Below are 19,548 nucleotides of genomic sequence, written 5' to 3' on the forward strand. Positions count from 1 at the left end.
AAGCACAGAGTTACTGTTACGCTGACTGCAGCTGGTCAGCTAAGACATGCGATCTGCGTTCTTCACTCCAGCTACTTTTCCTGGTGAAGGTCCATAGAAGAAGCTGGCCGAAATGAGTATTCAAAGAAAGACAGACAGATGAACTCAACAGCAGTTCATTTGTGCTGTGAACTGGGCAGTGTCTGTTTGGCCGTTATGTGCCTAGGACACAATGCTTGGGAAGAAGATATGCATGTACTCTTAAGAAACCATAGTAGTGTCACAAAAGGCTTCGTCTCTTAGCACTGTCTAGTACTGGTCTGGGGTCACTTCAAGAGTAGGTCATTCTGCAGTCAATCAGAAATCTTGTGGTGGTGTTGGTAAACTGTCAGAGCAGTGCTTAAGAGTGATGGAGAAGTAGACTTATTACTCTCAATGTGCTTAAGGTACACAAACAGAGGTACTGAAACTGCAGTTTACCCAAACTCAGGCAAATTAACAAAAAATTTTATTAAGAGTATTCAATATAGCACCACACAAAAGGTACACTGTGCTTTGTGTTGCCTTTAAGGAACATGCCAGAGTACTTCCAAACTAGAAAAACAAACGTGAAAAGCTTTCTTGTTCATCAGCAGAGCTTACTGTTTGCTGTTTAGAGAAGCTATTCTGAAAGAACCACAGCTTTTGTACATAGTGTTTTAATGGTCTTCCAGGCAGATTAAGCATTGTTCCCTTACCCATTAGTTCTCTTTCATCTTCTGGGGTTTGAGCTTTGTTCAAAAAAAAAAAAAACACCTCACTTAGGCCAAGGTGCTTTCAGGAAAAGCATTCTGTCCAGAACTCTTACCAGCAGATCCAACTGACAACATACTAGTCAGCTGCTAAATTCTGTTTCTTGAAAAAGTAACAGAATTTTGATCAATGGTAATTGTGTGAATTGGGGTCTATGAATCAACCCCAGGCAAATTGAGAAAGATTTGGAATCAGCTCTCAATTCTGTCTTGGGCTCAAAGATAAACAAGGAGTACATACTTGATAAAATTACAGATAAATTGCATCATAGAAAAAAGATGGGTGACTTTGAAGGGTCATTTAGTCCATCTCCTCTTTCAGTACAGATTGTTACGCTATAATGGCTGAAATTATTTCAAATACAAGGTACTTCTAAAGCCCATGGCAGGGGGGTTGGAACTAGATCAATCTTTAAGGTCCCTTCCAACCCAAACCATTCTAGGATTCTATTTCATTCTAAAGTATTTATTGGTCCCTGACATTCCTTACGTAGCTAAACTTTGTTTCTTAGTCTCAATTGTTCAGATTAAGTTCTGTATATTAGCTATTACACTATTACATTTACATTAAATCGGCTTTATTTTTCCTTTTTGTAAGTGAGGTGAACTGGAAATGTTTCTATTTTGCCTGAATATGGAACACACAGATGTTTCGGAACATCCTTTATTTGATGCATCTTGCAGTTAGAGAAAGGCCAGTTTGCATAAAGGGAACCTTAGCAAGTCAACAATAGTAATAGAGCCATAGTCAAATGAAAGTGTGGAATGGACCCAGTGCTAATGCATATAAAGAGAGTACTGAAAAACTTCTACGCTTCCAGCTTCACTGACGCCAGTATGGAACGTGCTTCTTTATACTCTTCAGCTTCTTCCAATTCTTTTTCATTTTCCTGGAATGAAAAAACAAAATTTTTGAGTACTTTGAAAATAATTGACATGGGATTAAATTTAAGAAAGTAACTATGAAAAAAACCCGGTAACAACAGACAAGGAGAAGGCTGAGGTACTCAACAACTTTTTTGCCTCGGTCTTCACTGGAAATCTCTCTTACCACACCACTTGAGTGGATGGACCTCAAGGCAGGGACTGGGGGAACAAAGTCCCTCCCACTGTAAGAGAAGATCAGGTTCATTACCACCTGAGGAACCTGAACATACATAAGTCTATGGGACCTGAGGAGATGCATCCAAGAGTCCTGAGGGAATTGCCTGATGTAGTTGCCAAGCCACTCTCCATGATATTTGAAAAGTCATGGCAGTCAGGTGAAGTCCCTGGTGACTGTAAAGAGGGAAACATTGCACCCATTTTTAAAAAGGGTAGAAAGGAGGATCCTGGGAACTACCGACCTGTCAGCCTCACCGCTGTGCCTGGGAAGGCCATGGAACACATCCTCCTAGAACCTAAGCTAAGGCACAGGGAGGTGATTCGAGACAGCCAGCATGGCTTCACCAAGGGCAAGTCTTGCCTGACCAACCTAGTGGCCTTCTATGATGGAGTGACTACATCAGTGGACAAGGGAAGAGCTACTGATGTCATCTATCTGGACTTCTGTAAGGTCTTTGACGTGGTCCCCCCCTAACATCCTTCTCTCTAAATTGGAGAGAGATGGATTTGATGGATGGACTGTTCAGTGGATGAGAAACTGGCTGGATCGTTGCATCCAGAGAGTAGTGGTCAACAGCATAATGTCCGGATGGAGACATTGTGACAAGTGGTGTCCCTCAGGGGTCTGACCAGGACTGTTTAATATCTTTATCAGTGACACAGACAGTGGGATCGAGTGCACCCTCAGCAAGTTTTCAGACAACACCAAGCTGAGTGGTGCGGTTGACACACCTCAGGGACCTGGACAAGCTTGAGAAGTGGGCCCATGTGCACCTCATGAGGTTCAGCAAGGCCAAGTGCAAGGTCCTGCACCTGGGTTGGGGCAACCCCCAGTATCAATACAGGCTAGGGGACGAAGGGATTGAGAGCAGCCCTGCAGAGAAGGACTTGGGGGTACTGGTGGATGAAAAACTGTATATGAGCTGGCAATGTGCACTCACAGCCTAGAGAGCCAACTGTATGCTGGGCTGCATCAAAAGAAGTGTGGCCAGCAGGCCAAGGGAGGTGATTCTGCCCCTCTGCTCCACTCTGGTGAGACCCCACCTGGAGTACTGTGTCCAGCTCTGGAGTCCTCAGCACAGGAAAGACATGGACCTGCTTGAGTGGGTCCAGAGGAGGGCCACAAAAATGATAAGAGGGATGGAACACCTCTCCTGTGGAGAGACACTGAGAGAGTTGGGGTTGTTCAGCCTGGAGAAGAGAAGGCTCTGGGGAGACTTTACTGCGGCCTTTCTATACTTAAAGGGTGCTGGTAAGAAAGATGGGGACAGATTTTTTACTAGGGCCTGTAGTGATAGGACAAGGGGTAATGGTTTTACACTAAAAGAGGGTAGATTCAGACTAGATATAAGGAAGACATTTTTTACAATGAGGGTGGTGAAACACTGGAACAGGTTGCCCAGAGAAGTGGTAGATGCCCCATCCCTGGAAACATTCAAGGTCAGGTTGGACGGGGCTCTAAGCAACCTGATCTAGTTGAAGATGTCCCTGCTCATTGCAGGGGGGTTGGACTAGATGACCTTTAAAGGTACCTTCCAACCCAAACCATTCTATGATTCTACAAAACAAGGGATATACCTGAAAACACTAGTTCTAGAAACCTCAAAGCACAGGTCGTTTCTTTTGTCCTACTTAAGGTCCAGGATAATGGCTGTTGTGTGAGTAGATTTGATGTATGCATACCTTTATTTTATTCTGTTAAATATTTAAAACCAAGGACTGCATAACTGAAACCAACAGACCTCAGAACAAGAGTACAGTTAGGAAAAAGCTTAAGCGGATTGATAATTGAAAAAACATACTACTATACAGTTGATTTTAATAAAAGCATTGAAGGTGAGCGAAGCACAGAAAGCAACTCTTGAAGACTTCCAAATTCTTCACAAAAATAGTAACTCCCCCCATCCCTTATTTTAAGTTTATACAGCACACTGTACGGATCAATAGCACCAATTCTGCATGCCACTGAAATCTAGACCAGCTAACTGTTAAGTTGAACGACTGAACTAGTTGAATGATAAAAGGACCCTAAATCCTGCCAGGTACTGAGCATTTATTTTGGAAAACAGTAGAGGCATAGTACCTGAGGATAAGACACCCTCAGTTTTCCTTTGAGAAGGTATTTTGCATTTTAGCCATCAAATGTGTCTGGGGCTTAATTTAGGGTATGTATTTTTAGCCTTACAGTAGCTTTTACATGTATAGCTGAATTCTTGATGAGAAGACAGCTTTATAAATAAGCATGATGATCTCCAAACTTAGTATAGTTTCAGTGAATTTATTTGTACAAGATACTATTTATTACTGTGGTATTCATATCTTCAAAATGTGGCACAAGTGCTTACCTCACTAATGAAACAGAAAGCAGTACTCGGCAAGGACTCAGCTGTCTTGTTTCTTGTCCATAGCATAATAAAAGTAGTAAGCAAAGTATTTTGACTATTTCAGTTCACTACAAGCATATTATATACAAAACTACCTAAAGTGGGTGAACTGTTCTTTCTGATCATGTAACTAGCACAGGAATTCAAAGTCCATTCTAGCAGTTTAGTATTTAAGTGTATGTTGAGTGTACATTACATTAAAGACACCTTCTAATATTCTAACACACGCAGTTTTCATAGACTGAAGACCAAGTCTGCAAAGACAGTTATCCAAAATGAAATATTGCTATGTTACAGGGTGTTAGTCTTGGGACCTATAAAAAGCAATTCTTCAATCCAGTTCTAATGTGCTGCAATTGCACTGCAGACAAGCATGTTTATCCAAGTTCATCAAGGAACAGCAGCATTTCTTGATCAGTGGGTTATGGTGCTGTACTTACTAGTAGTTGAGTAAGATCTGCATGTGCAACTTCTAATCTGCGCTGGCAGTCTGGAATCATCATTCGTGACTCTTGTAAGATCTCGATCTGTGAAAATTAGAAGCCAATGAAATGAGAATGTATTCCAGATAGGAGTGTTATTTTTTAAGTCTTTACTCTGAAAAATCAGTAGTCCAGTCGTCATCTAGGAACTTCAGAACAATTGTACCTATTCTCTGAATAGGCTTTTTTATTAAAAGACACTCAGCATAATTGCTTAAAACTCTGTTAAGCAGGACACTCCCATTTACTTTGTGTTTAATTAAATATAAAGTATTAAGTGCAAAAGAGTATTTAGAATAATTTTTCCCTTAGAAAAAAAGCACTGCCTGGTAAGCTTTCCATAGAGCATTTGTTAAAAAAGCTATTTAAAACAAACTTTCTCCTGCTGTCGTGAAGCAGCTTCATCCAAAATGGGATCAGCTGGTTATATAAATATCTCCTGCATCTTTTGGGTAATAAAGAAAAACAGTGTTCAGATAATACCACATAGAGATAATTACTGCATGAAAAAAGTTATTGAGTTATTGATCACATTGTGCGCACACTGCAGGAGGCTCTGACTGAAAGACAAAAGTAAAGAAAAATGAAAAGCAAAGACCAGCAGGCTCATATTTTTGATGCTTATCATGCATAAAAAGTTATTACTTATCCTTGTGCTTCATTTTAGGAGAAAGATTATTCTCACCATGCACTTTGAACAAAATTACTAAACTGGCACCCCACTGAATCTGAACATCCTGTCTCCTCCTAAAGAAAACAGCTTCAGATTTAAACAAGGGAACATTTATTTCATGGAACGTGTCTGGATCTGAAATCCAACCACTGAGAAGAAAAGGTATGCAGAGTTGTTCAGAAATGTTAAATCTATTTAGAAATTAAAATATGTTAGATATTTAAATATGAAACCTCTTCTGCATTCAGGATAACCTGCAACAGAAGGTGTTCCCTTCAATGGCTTACTTCATTCTGTCACTTGTGTGTTGTATTCTCCTTTCAGTGTTAATGCTGCTGTACCGAAGGGTCATTGTAAAAGGGAAGATAAGCTACAGCTAAGAATGTATTTGTGCATACAGGAAAGCCTTATGTAGTAAGACATTATCACCATGTTTGTAAGTGTCATATATTTAAGTTCTTCATTCAAGTAATTTTTGAGAGAAAGGGTTTAAAAACTTTGTTTCTAATTTTCTTTCACAGAATCTAGGACAAAACCCGTCTACGTTAATGACGCAAAGATGGGTGACAAATGTTTAAAAAAAAAAAAAGTAAGCACTCTCAAGTTCTAGTTCTCATCGGTATTATCACTTTTCCTTTATGCATTCAGTGTTGGACTGTATTAAAAATAAGACTAGGAACTCTGCATATTACACTTCCAGCAGTGAATGAATAAAGGTTTGTAACTTCCATAGAGTGAGGTGTGCCATAAACTGCATGAGATGATGCCTTCTGCTTCATGTAGGAGAAATTTGTTCTATAAAGAATACATACAGGAGTGAGAATATCCAGTCATGACTTCCTTGGGCTAGCATTGATAAATAGTTGTGTATTGTAAAGCTGGTAGATGATATGAAAAGTAGTAACTTATTTGATATATGCCACTCAGTAAGTGATCGGGGAAGGTGTATAAATCTGTAAGTTGTAGTCCTGGCTGATGTAAGAAAATTACCCCAATCACTCTGTTGAAAACAGAATTTGACTGAGATCCAAAGGGGTACCTGAGTTTTATTTACATTTGCCTGCAGTTATGCAATAATAAATAAAAAACAGAAGGATGATAAATCCTGGAACTATATTCAGTAGCTGCAAACAGTTGGAGACTGGAACAGGAATTTTGTGGAACCAATATTATTAGTTGATTACCAAACTACCTATGCAAACTTTGATAACTTCTGCATAAAACACATTTTTTCAAGTAATGCTGATAATCCCAGATAGACCATTTACTGTTACAAATGTATATAATAAAGCCAAGTCAAAAGCTCAAATAATTAGATAAGCTTTAGGACTGGAATTTTTAAAGTGTTTGCTCTCCAAGTTCTATCAAAATTCTATCAAACTTTCTGACTGAACTCTAAGGAGTTTAAATTATAAGGAGGTCACAGAGGAAGTTATTATTACCTGAAACTGATCTAACTTTGCAAAGAACCATAAATATCTGCAAGGTTTCTGTGAATTACAATGCCAAACAGAAGTATTAAAAAAATGGAGTAACTGAAGTGCATCTAAATACAGCATTAAGACAAAAGCAATAAAGCACAAAATATGTACAGGGAGAAGCAAATTGAATTTGTTGTCAATAAGGGCACATAGGACCAAAAGAGCTATTTTGGCTACCGTAAGGATGATGTCCCCTTTCCTTTAAGTGTACTGAAAAAGCCAGTTAAAGAAATCTCTTCAACCTGCCACATTTCTAGTCAGTTGTCTTTCAGGATTGAAGGTATTTCTACTAAGGGAGCAGATGTCTGGCGTCTTTCAAAAGAAAGCAGTTTCCTTAGATGTGATGGAGCTCTCTAACTGTTGGGGTGTATATAGCCTATTTACTAAATGTGATGTGGATTTTTTGTAAATTGGATCAGATGTCAAAGAACTGGCGTGCAAAATGCACGATCAGTAGCCTTCAATCTGTTTTCCATAAATTCCAGATTGCAGTGACAGATAAAGCAGAACAGATGCAAACACACAGATCCACCTACCAGTTGCTTAAGTGGAAGGGCACCATAACTGAAATCAGACAATTACTTTACACATTCAAAATTAAGCACAAAGGCCAAACACGACTCTGTGAGAAACAGCTGAGGAGGTAATGCCCAAGGCTTTAAACATAAGCAACTTTGATTTTTAGCAGGTCCCACAATGAAAGTTCAAAGCTACTATTTTAACTTCAGACAGATCAGAGCTGCTCACAAGGCAGATTCTCTACTTTTTGGATCACCCAACCACTTACACTGAAACAGATTTTTGATAATCTAAGAATACAAATAAATATGACTTCATATGAGTGTTGATACCAAGTATTCTGCAACAGCAAGCAATACTGCTCAGCCTGACATATATTATATAATGGGGACAACAGTTTTATCAGCTTCAAAAAGATGGAAGCAGATCTGGGTTTTTTTTCTTTTTCCAGCTGACCCACGTCTAACCGGGATTTACAGATCCACAAATAATTTGAAAACAACAAGAAGAAAACCTCCATAGGGTCTTTCCTTGATCTTAGAAGGACAGTCTAATCAACTACTGGGTCACAGGGTATAGTGACAATATTGTTTTATATGACAGGAGCGGTGTTCTGAACACAAGAGATAGCCTAAAAAACATGATAAATGTGAATGAGTCATATATTTACCAGTTATATACACACATGAATATATATATATTCATGCTTTTAAATACTGCCTCATAATCACTTGCCCTTTGACTGTTGCACAGATAATCTTAACAGTATGGATCTACTCAAAGATGGTAGGGAGAAAAAGAAAGAGATGTGCAAATAATTCAGTTTGCTAAGAAAAGTGCTACTGGTTTGAACTACTTTTCATCAGAAAGTTTGTAAAACACTTGGAATCCATTGACTAATTACAGCCATATCTAATGGAAGGACAGAGACCCAAAAGAAAAAAGGCCATCTCTAAGTATCACAAACACCAACAGTTCCAAAATTAATAATCCTACTAAGGAAGAGATTGTAGCACAAAGTAAACAGTCATGCTAAGGCTACCGGTTGGCTAATCAACATATTTGTAACTTAAATCCACAGCATGGTATTACTTCGCGCCTCACTGGTAACCAGGGAATAGAAAGGCACAATGTGCTGGACCAGGATGGTGGCACGGGGACATAGGGAGTAGGACAGCATAGGTGACGTAGGAGAAAGCTGGGCATAGGGAAGGCAGAAGCTCAGAGGAGATACGGCATTAAGGTGAATACAGAGGGCAAAAAACCCAAACACACACAAAAACTGTAGGAAACCAAGTTTTATTAGTTCTACTTCCTTTGAAGCAACTTGTTTTATTTTCACATAGCAGACCCAAAAGAAGCTTGAACTGTCCACAAATACAGGATACAAGAGCACACTGCAGTCCATTGTAGGCGAGTTGTCAAATACATTGATCAAAACACTTCTGAAGGACCACGAAGAAAAGCTTGCAGTAAAGAATTGGAGAACATTGTTTTGTTTGTACAGTGCTTGAGCGTTTCAAGAACTGAAATGGCCATGTATCAACCACAAACTACCTGTCATTTGTAGCAAGAAAGCTGGAGGAGGAGAAAACCCTCTAGATCTAATGCCTCAGTATCTCAAATGAGCTTTCTCTGCAGCTCCTCTCAGGTGAGAGCTAATCCTGTTTCTTCTAAAGCAGATCACTTTAGGACATAAAAGGCAGAAAGATTCCTTTGGTCTTTTTGGAAAACTGTCACTGGCTGTTTTCCAGTAATGTACAACTGTCAGGTATTCTTCATTGTCAGCGGCAGGGGGTGGAGGGAGAACACCACATGACTTGAAGCTAAAAAATGGAGATACTTTTCAGAGGACAGAAGCAAAACTCGATGTCCTCCACTGAAAAAGTTTGTAATTAAATATGCTGTATCATAAATTACAGGTATTGCTCCTTTAAAATTAACTTAAAGGATGATAATGGAATTATCCATTACAGAAAGCTGTCATTTAATCAGCAGGCAGCACATTTTCTTCCAGTAACTGAAAATTGTACCTGAACAGATCCATGTTGATGCAAGTATAAACCTCACCCTGTAAACAGGTGAGAGGTGGTAAACATCTGAATGAAGAGGTTTCGTTGGGAGTGGTGTAAAGAAAACACTGACAAAAGAAAGACTTGCTTTCCCAACAAGAATGGCTCAACCTTGTTAGAACAAATAGCCAGATTTGTTGCCCCCCACCAACTTTTTGTGGGGGAGGTTAAGCTTGGGGGAAGAGGTTGAGAGAGTTGTGTTTTTTTTCTGTTGGGTTTTTTTGGTTGGTTGTTAAGATATAGATCCTGAATCTGTGTAGTGCATGCTTTGCTGAAAGGTAGCAAGCTGGTTAAGAGATGTTTTAGAATAAAGCTTGAAGGTTTGGGAGAAATCCCTCATCTGTTTTGTGGAGGTGAAATACCCAGGGAAATATTTGTGCTAAAATTGGAAGCAGAACAGACGTGGGAAGTTCCCTAGATAGACAGAAGGCAGAAAAGTCAAGTCCAGATTTTTTTCCTCCCTCTAGAGCACAGGAAAAGTGAGCCCAACTGAAGACGAAATGAACCATGTCCCATCGTGGCAGCAGGTCTTTTCTACCATAGGAATGTTGCCATACTAACTTATTCCAGATACTACATTAGTGCCTTCAATCTTCAGCATAAAGTCTGGAATCCAACAGGTACTTACACCTGCCTAGATAAAAAGGAAAACAGCCTTTGGAAAACAGAAGGGAAAAAGGAAGATCACAGTAATTATTTTTCATCATTTGGTCTCTTTCAGAAAGCACATTAGGCAATAACACCAAAGTTTGAAAGCATTTTTAATACCAGTTGTATGTTAGGAATATTATTCTGTACTTAGTACAGAGAATTCCAAGTTGCTAGCTTTTAAGGAAACAAACTGTGCTTGTTAAGGATACTGTCCAAATACATAAGGGGGAGCATTAGACTCTTCATTAGCATTTCCACTGGCTCTTTACCTAAGCAACTAGAACTAAAGGTCATATCATTAAGCAAAGATCATCTATTCTTAGAAAAAAAAATTATTAAAATAATCAGACTGAAGTGAAACTGTACGTTTCATCTAATCTTACTGTGCTTGATTGGTGAGAAGAATGAAACTTTGTTTGAATCAATCGGGTGGAGGGTGGAAAGAGCTAAAAATGTAAAAAGCCAGCTGTGCTAACTGGAATATTTCTTTGAGGCTAAATAGATGTTTAAAAATGAAAAAGTTACAGAACATTACAATGTTCTTTTCAGCGAGAACTCCTCCAGTAACAAGATTAGCAGCAAATTCTCATCTTCCACAATAATTTTCCAAAACAATATACGTTGTTTCCAAATGTATTTCTTTTTAGCTGTTTCAGGAGATACTCTACCTTTCACTCAACAAAGCAAGAGAAATATTGCTGTTTTCACTAATACTTGTGAAAAACTGTGTATTAGCCAGATGTACTTTATGTACTCTTATGTACTCTTTGGCATGCAAATATTAAATTCTATGTTAAGTTCATTGGATTTTTAATTCATCTGGAAATGACATTACTCGAAAAGTAATTTGGAACTGTAGGATAACTTTTTAAAAAATGAAAATTTATCATTTATCAGTAAAAATGCTGACAGTTAACAAAAACACCAGAGTATATATCTACAGTCCCACTGGAGGGAAACAAGGAGTAGATACCTCAGGCTTTTCCCACACTCACAAGCCTCAGGATGAAAGCATTAGCTGGGAAAGAATGTTTATTTATGTACGAGACACATCAACAACCACAGAAATACAGAAAACTACTGGTTCCTATCATTCATCTCCACTCATGAGTGATTACAGTGTGAAAAGTTTCTATTGCAGATAAAGTATTATGAAGCTCTGTGTAAAGTCTTCATATACTGAGAATCATTACAACTGTGTAGAAACTAAGGATTCATTATGAAAAAATCCACACAGAAGTACAATTGCACTACTTGCTGCTACCAGTCAGGGTTCGCCATGACCCTCTACAGAAACTATATGCAGATCTTACACCTGGTGGAATACATCAGAAGTCTTTTAATATTTTTTCCTAACTTCTACAAACCTGATAAATTTTGTGTAAAATAGTTCAGTTTTTAATAAGATTGTTTTCAATTTAGTATTTTATTAAAGTTCTTAATAACCCTTTTTCCTACAAGTCTCATGGTTGAAGATAGTGTGATTTTGAGATACAAGAATTTTTCTTTCATAGCCTTTTTTTTCCCCTGAAATAGCGCTCTTCATTTATTATGTTTTTTTCTGCCAGTTTGGCTCAAATGAATTGTTTTAAGCTTTCCTCGCAATTCTTAATTTCTCATCTGCCTTTTGTAGACAAAAACCAGATGATAGGAGAGTGATGTTTATTTTCTTTTTTTTTTTTTTTTTAATAAGCTGTAAGTGATGGAAAAGGAAGGGCTTCCTTGCCCCATAATGCTAGAGATTCTTTCCCTGTGATATACAACCTACCACAAGTAGTCCTCATCCAGCTCGGATTCAGCTGAAGTACATGAGTTGAGACACAGCAAGTAGTGCAAATACAACCTGCACTCAGGACAATGGTAATATATGGGCATCACAGGTGAAAAGCAGGTGCGGACCCCTCAAGGATGGGGCACAACACTTAGCGAGTGAAAGCTCCAGCATTATTGAAAGCATAGTGTTACCACAGTGGGAGCCCTGGGACACCACTAATCAAAATGGGGACCTGATGCAGCGGAGCCCTGCTCAGGGGTGAAGCTCAAAGGAAAGCACTGCAGAGGTGGATAATAAAACTTGTGCTGATATAAACATATCGTACACATGCAATGGACTGGTTTGCTCATTAGTGAACATGCTGATGTACTGCAGGTGCAGTTGTCCAAATTCCAAGATCTGCTGTCACACTGGTGCCCGTGCAAAGGTGGGGGCAGATGAGGGGGGAAGCAAACAGTCCTGGGTTACTGTGACAACAAGATAAAACATGCTTGGGACTCTACATATTCAGATGGGAGGAAGGGAACTATCCTGGGTTACCGTAACAAAGTCTTCTTGTGCCCTACAACAGGGTCTTGAAATTATAATCTTGGTCAGCGTATACCAGCACTGCGAGAAAACTCCTTTTTGTTTCTCTGATACTGAATCTGCTCCTCATTAAATAAGTCTTTCTGGACAGTGCAGGTGAAGGCTAGTATCTAACAGCTGCCAGCTACCCCAGTTGGTCACTGCCTCAGCTAGAGATGGCTTGAGTTCACAGGAACCACAAGCTGCCCCACTGCATAAGGAGTTAGGAGAAAAATATTGAGTCAAAGCCTAACTATTGTTCTACAGAGGAACTGATCCCTCCTTACAGACCAGACACACCCTAAAGTCTACATATGCTGTAGGAATGGCATTATTAATTTTAAAGTAAAATTTTCCATAGTCACTTCTGTACTGTTAAACCATATGTTCTACTGCAGAGTTGTAACTAGAAAGCTAAATGAGAATAGTAGTACGTTAAGAGGTAAGCAATGCTTTTAAGCATCCCTCCCTCAACTCTGGATTGATTTGTATATACATATCCGATTTAGCTGATACCTCAGCTAAAGTAATAGTTAAAACTATTCTCCTAGTCTCAAATGATTGAATTCATTCCCATGCCCCAAAATGTTACTTTGCAGTACTGAAATAAAGACTACAACCATATTTTTAAATAAATACAGTTATTCAAATTAGGAATTATTAACTAAAAAGCAATTCTTAAAATGTGTAACTACAGATATTTTTCCTGAAGAACATCTCAAAGTATTAACTCTACCCAAAATATGGTTCTGAGTAAACTCTCCTGGTATTATATAATTTTCTTCAGAGTAACAGATTTGATCTTATAAAAAGCGTGTGCATTCTTCCTGAGCCTCCCAATTCTTCATAACCTAAAATATTAACAACTTCCAGAATGCAAAGTGCACTAAAAGAACAGGAAGTGAAGATGTCATTGGAGGAACGGATTGCTTTCAAAGTGGATCAGGCAATTTCTGAGTGAATCAAGACTGTTCTCTGTGAAGGCTTTTGTCATTGGTCTCTGAGAATACCTTCAAGTAGTGTGTAACATTTCATTTCACAGCAGAAGTTCACAGCCTCTACTGTTTTTGACTTTGATGATATCTTGCAGGTCACTGCGGAAATACCACAGTGCAGTCAAATAATCTGATGAATGGGCAACACTGAAAAATGGGAGTTGCATTCATTAGTTCTTGTTAGCACCAGCGGATCTTCAGAAAGACTACTGTTCTCTAGGATCTTAGAGTCTCAGTCCATGGTGAGGCAAAAGACAGCTCAGCTCTATAAATGCAATTATTTATTTGTATACAAATTCTTTATTCGTATTTCTTTCCCATGGCATAATGAAAGCAAGGCAGGACATATACACATGAACTGAAATCCAGACTTACTAAAAAAGTTGTTTTAGGTTGTTCTAAAAGGGCTTTCTCCTATCTTGTTTTCGTTAACTTTTATATTTGAGTTTTGTTTAACCTATTCGTCCATTGTTTAAAAATTAAGATGGGAAAACAGTAGGTTAGGTTTTATAACACGAGGCCACCAGACTATTGAAACAAGTGGAAATAATTTTAATTTACAGTTTCATTTTCTGTGAAGATTTAGAAGAAAACATCTGGGAAACGTTTGGGAAAAAAACATAGTTAAAAACATAGTTAAAAGAATATAAAGGCCACAGTTAAACACAGACATGCCACACTTCTGTAAAGAATAAACACAGATCTCCCAAACCCAAGCCTTCTCCCGGTGAGAAGGAAACTTGACGCTCCTCCTCCTTCCAAAAGGGCATGTACCAACTGTCTGCAACCACTGTCCTTTGTGGGAAACTGTCCTGGTTTTGGCTGGGATAGAGTTAATTTTCTTCTTAGTAGCCGGTACAGTGCTGTGTTTTGGATTTAGTGTGAGAATAGTGTTGATAACATGCTGATGTTTTCGTTGTAGCTAAGTAGCGCTTATCTTAAGGATTTTTCAGTCTCCCATGCTCTGCCAGCAAGCAGGTGTGCAAGAAGCTGGGAGGGAGCATAGCCAGGACAGCTGACCCGAACTAGCCAAAGGGGTATTCCATACCATGGAACGTCATGCCCAGTATATAAACGGGGGGGAGTTGGCCGGAAGGGGTGGATCGCTGCTCGGCATTGGTCAGTGGGTGGTGAGCAATCGCATTGTGCATCACTTGTCTTGTCTTGGGTGTTTGGGTTTTTTTTTGTTATATTCCTTTTCATTACGATTATTATTATTATATTATTATTCTTACTTAGTAGTGTATTTTATCTTACTTTAGTTATTAAACTGTTCTTATCTCATCCCACGAGTTTAACTTTTTTTTCCCCTCCTCCCTACCCCACTGGGAGGGGGGAGGGGGAAGCAGCTGCGTGGTGCTTAGTTGCTGGCTGGGGTTAAACCATGACAGAAACCTTCCAAGAAAAATTTAATCATATTGTAATAGTGACACTAAACCATACTCTTGAGCAGATGAAACTACAGCATGCACCTTGCTAGTCAGTGACTTCACTACAAACTCTAGCAGCTGCTAAGAGCAGCTGCACACCCATTGCTCTCCCTCTTTGAGGTCTGTGATTTTACCAAAGGGATACTAGTATACTCAAGAGTTGAAATGTTTCATCTTCATATTAACTATCAAGCATTCTCACTTCACTGTAACATTTGCACTTACCAGCAAGCACTTAGTTTACCAAAATGCATCCAGATCATGCATTTTCGGGTTCTTGGTATTTCTGAGAAAGAGTTCATGATGGCAGCATACACACTGTTAGTGAGTGATAGCCATCCCAACACCAAGTGCTAAGTAATCCATATGCAGTCTCCTTATAATTTAACAGCTCTAGAGTAAAGGAATTTTCTACAAATGCTTATTATGACTTTTATAATTGACAGGATTTTAGTCTACTATTTATATAACAGGAGTCTGGAAAAAGGTACAGAAGAGTCATTTAATCATAGTCATCCTTAAATAAAAGAAAGCAAAGAAGGATTTTATGAAACAAGTTTTAGGATAGTTTACCTGCTTCTTAATTCCATAATCATCACATGCTTCAGCTTTCATTTTTTCAATCTTTTCTTCTTGCTGTTTTGCTTCTTTTTCATACATAACTTTTTCTTTTGCCAATCTGCAATTAAACCAAGTGATTGTGTTAATCTGGTTCTATTACAGTAGAAAGTTACACCACTGATAACAGACCCCTCCGAAAGCTGCAGCTCTGTAAGATAACACACAGTTTTATAAAATAAGGCTTTTAACCACTGCAGAAAACTGCATCTAGGAAATCCTGAATTTAGCTATAATGTATGATTCTTATGACAATAACTTAAATTAGAAATATTTTTAAAGATTCTGTGTGGGCTTTTCCATATAGAATATCCTAAAAAAGCTATATATTGGTACTTCATTTCAAATACATAACAGAAACAGATAAGCTGCCTTGTAAATCTGGATGACTGCTAATAAAGATAGAGAAGAAAGCTATCTATCTCAAAAAAGTCCTCACATCATAGGTAGCCAAAACAAACAAGTTGCCTGCAAAGACAACATTGTTATCGTTGGCTTTTAGATCAGCATTTGCTTGACTTTCTCAACACCAGCCAGGTTCTGGTAGTTCTGCAAGTGGCCTATATTGGCTGTTATAGTCATGTGGTCTTCCCTCTTTCCTATTCACTACTTAATAACACCACAGCACCTGCAATATTAGATGAATAATGATAGACATCCTTCTTAGTAGTAACTTTGAAAAAAGTTATCACATGTAAATGAAAAGGAACAGCACTTTCAGGTTCACAAACTGTGATCCCAGAACATTTTTCTTCCTGATCACTACATTTCATGCCATTAAATGCGTTATTTCCCATACTAGTTTTTGTACAAAATAATGAAAAGTAAAATTCCCAAATTACACGGTAGCCTCATAGTCTTGTGTTCCGTTGAGTACTTTTTCCATTTACCTTGATGCTGGTTTGCAGGTTATAGACAAAAGTAACAGTTCCATAATTTACATTATAGCAATTTTCTTCATGGCCTATCTTTCAAAGGGAAAAGAATCCATCTTTTAATCCTAATAATGGACTCATACTTGGGAGCAGGATGCTTTTTGCTAACAAGCATAGATTCAAGAGTAATGTAAAAAATTTTGAAGGTCAGAAGGGAATATTAAAGTAGTCTAGTCTGATGCCCTACAGTAATTTTTACATTGCAATCCCATTATCAAACTTTATTATTTGTTGTTACTGCAATTTTGCTGTTGCATCTCCCACTGTGTTACATATGTTCATTAGGTATATGTTGGATTACATAATGCTCGATCTGAACCAAAACATCCTTCAGGATCTGGAGAATAATGAAGTAATTTCTGATCAGCTAATTCAAGACCAAAACAAACATTGAGGTGCTACTACAAACCTGAGAGCGTGCCAAAGAAAATCCTTCCCCAACAAGAATAAGCATCCGATCAGCCTATATAAGATTGTTTAAGGAGAACTTAACAGCCAAAAGAACGTAATCGGATCCAAGAAGCAAAGAATATATTATACAAATGAAAAGAGAATAAATAAAGGTCTAGTAGAGATCTTCATGGTCACGTTAGCACATCAGAGCAAATTAATTCCTAATTTGTCACAGTTAAGTACCCTACTAGAAGTGCTGCTGAGGATGGACAGAATGGTACTGGGGTGATGAGAACCTTTTGTGAACTGAAGCTGCCACAAAAGCACCACTGCAGTAATATCTTGAGAAAAATTCCAAAGAGAATATACTGATATTGCAACAGCAGGGACTCTCCCTGCTTTTGTTAGAGTTTACATCATCAAAAATTGTGTTGCTAAAATAGCCTTAAGCTGTGGCCCCACAACAGTTGATCTAAGTTGGGCTGTGGCAACATGCACCTGAACTTGATTCAACCCTTGTGGAGTCACACCATCAGAGAGGGCCTTCAGCCTTATAAAGAAGCTTTAACAGCGTGTAGAGCCTGTACTGTAGGTATCGTCTAGGCCAGTTTCTACAAGTCAGCCAAGTACTAGCTTTGAGAAGTAGTACTGGGGAAAGACAGCAGCCTAATTACTACTAATAAAGACAGTAAATCAGTGGCTGTAATTCCAGCTACTGGAACTAGCTCCAGTATTAGCATCAGCAAATATTGATTTAATAGAGGATGAGTTAATTGTTTGATCAAGGTTACTTGATTTAATTCCAGACAGTATTATTTGCTTTGCTATTTTTAGGTTCCAAAAAAGTTAATTTTAATCAACCTGTGAGACAGATGATTTTTTTTTGAATGAGAACAGCAAATTCCCTTGAGGAGCAGGGGGAGAGAGATATGATTAAACGCAGTTTTGTGTTGATTCACTTACTGAAGTGTCTGCCACTGAAACTAAAGGCAACTTGCATCGCTAAACCCAGCATTTTTAATTATTTTAATTTTTAGCTAAAACAAAAGGCACAATGTTTGCCATTACTTATGTTTTCACATTCACATCTCCCTCTATGCACACTAACTTTTCAAACTGACTGCTATTCAAGTTTGCTTATTTTCATCAAACAAGAAAGGACTGCATGTTCTGGCCTAGTTTAGAACTAAATTTGATTTTTTGCCCACCTCTCTCATATCTGGATACTTAAGAATTGCATCCGTATTTATCTACCTATTTCTGTTTCTGTAGTAATTGTACATTTCAGAAGCAGAACTTGAAACATTCTGCTTTCAAAAAAGGGAACACTTGAAACCTGAAAGATGAGACCGTTTTCTGTGACAAATTTTCCGCTGCACTTCGTTCAGTAATCAGAATTGTCCAATTTAACGTTCCATTTATCATTCATAAGATTGGGATGCTGATGTTTAATGCTATTAAGAAGTTTTGATTTGAAAACATTTCCTGTACTAGATCCTTCCTCTAGATGTCATGAAGCCATTTCTACTGAATATGTAGCTTGGGGAGATGCTAAATTAAATCAATAGCTTGCTTTCAAAAGGAAGGTGAAATTTTGTAATGGAGTAATACTACCCCTTAATCACCTCTTAAAAATTTCAGCAGAATTCTACACAAAAATACCCACACAATACTTTGTTCCTCTCTTCTTCCTTCACCCTTTGTCTGTCTAGAAAAAGATTCTGCATTGGGTTTTTTTTTTTGTTTTGATTTTTTTCTTTTTTTGGTGGGGTGTTTGGGTTTTTTGTTTGGTTTGGGTTTGTTTTGTTTTTTCAAAAAGATTAAAATGGATACTAAACCAGAATCTTTACATATGGTGTGATCATACACAGTGAACAGAGTAATAATAGCTCAGTAGGTACCAGAAAAAGCCAGACCATAATTTGTTGCATTTTAAGTAAACGGATCATTTCTAGATGAAAAAACGTGCAACCATAAAAACCACTGCAGGCATAACTTTAGCAGACATACAGTGTCATAAGAAATATAAACTACAGTAACTTTAACTGGAAGAATCCAAAATAAAAAAAAGAAGGAACCAATGTAGGTTAGTTCTTACCATAGTTATACTTGTATACTGCACATATATACACCTAACTTGTATATTACACATATATACTTGTATATATGTGTAATAAGCCTTTATTCTACAACAGACAGTTCCTTAAACTACCCTCTTGTTTTTAAACAATCTGTTACCTGGTACCCATCTGAAACCCTATGGTTAGCCACATTTCAGCTACACAATATCCTGCATACTGTAATAGCTCTGCAAATAAACCAAACATTTATCACCAAAAAGTTCTATACATTGTAATACACACTGTGTTAAGAAATATTGTCAGCTCTGTGACCAGTTCTCTCTAAGTTAGGAATCTACATCTGCATTTTAGGAGTTGTTCTTTTTCTTTTCTTCTCTTTGGTAAAAAAGAGCTTGTTTTTAGTAATCTTCTATAAAGAGAACTTGGATTGGCACCAATAGCAGAGAAGGGTACTCACCCTTTATAAAAGAAATATCTTAACTTTGGCCACAAAATTGAAATTCTAGTCCTTTGTGCAGTCAAAGTAAAAAAATTGGCATACATTACAACAAGTATCCTCTCAGCTACCTCAAAATGCTACTGCATTTTTCAAATTCTTCTGAAGTGCAACTATGACATG

At 38.0% G+C, this 19,548-nt stretch overlaps 1 protein-coding gene across 1 annotated transcript in view; it reads right to left on the bottom strand.

The window, feature by feature from the left end:
- Positions 1–465: 465 nt before the first annotated feature.
- The window catches only part of TBCA (tubulin folding cofactor A), a 35,182-nt gene continuing 16,099 nt past the window's right edge, over positions 466–19,548 (bottom strand). The window contains exons 2-4 of the mRNA XM_050913576.1: positions 15,476–15,581; positions 4,699–4,785; positions 466–1,660 (exon numbers count right to left, since the gene is read on the bottom strand). Coding sequence (XP_050769533.1) covers positions 1,580–1,660; positions 4,699–4,785; positions 15,476–15,581 — 274 coding nt within the window. The 3' untranslated portion in view covers positions 466–1,579. The remainder of the gene's footprint in view (positions 1,661–4,698; positions 4,786–15,475; positions 15,582–19,548) is intronic.

This window comes from Gymnogyps californianus, chromosome Z, assembly GCF_018139145.2.
Source record: "Gymnogyps californianus isolate 813 chromosome Z, ASM1813914v2, whole genome shotgun sequence".
Classification (NCBI taxonomy): Eukaryota; Metazoa; Chordata; class Aves; order Accipitriformes; family Cathartidae; genus Gymnogyps; species Gymnogyps californianus.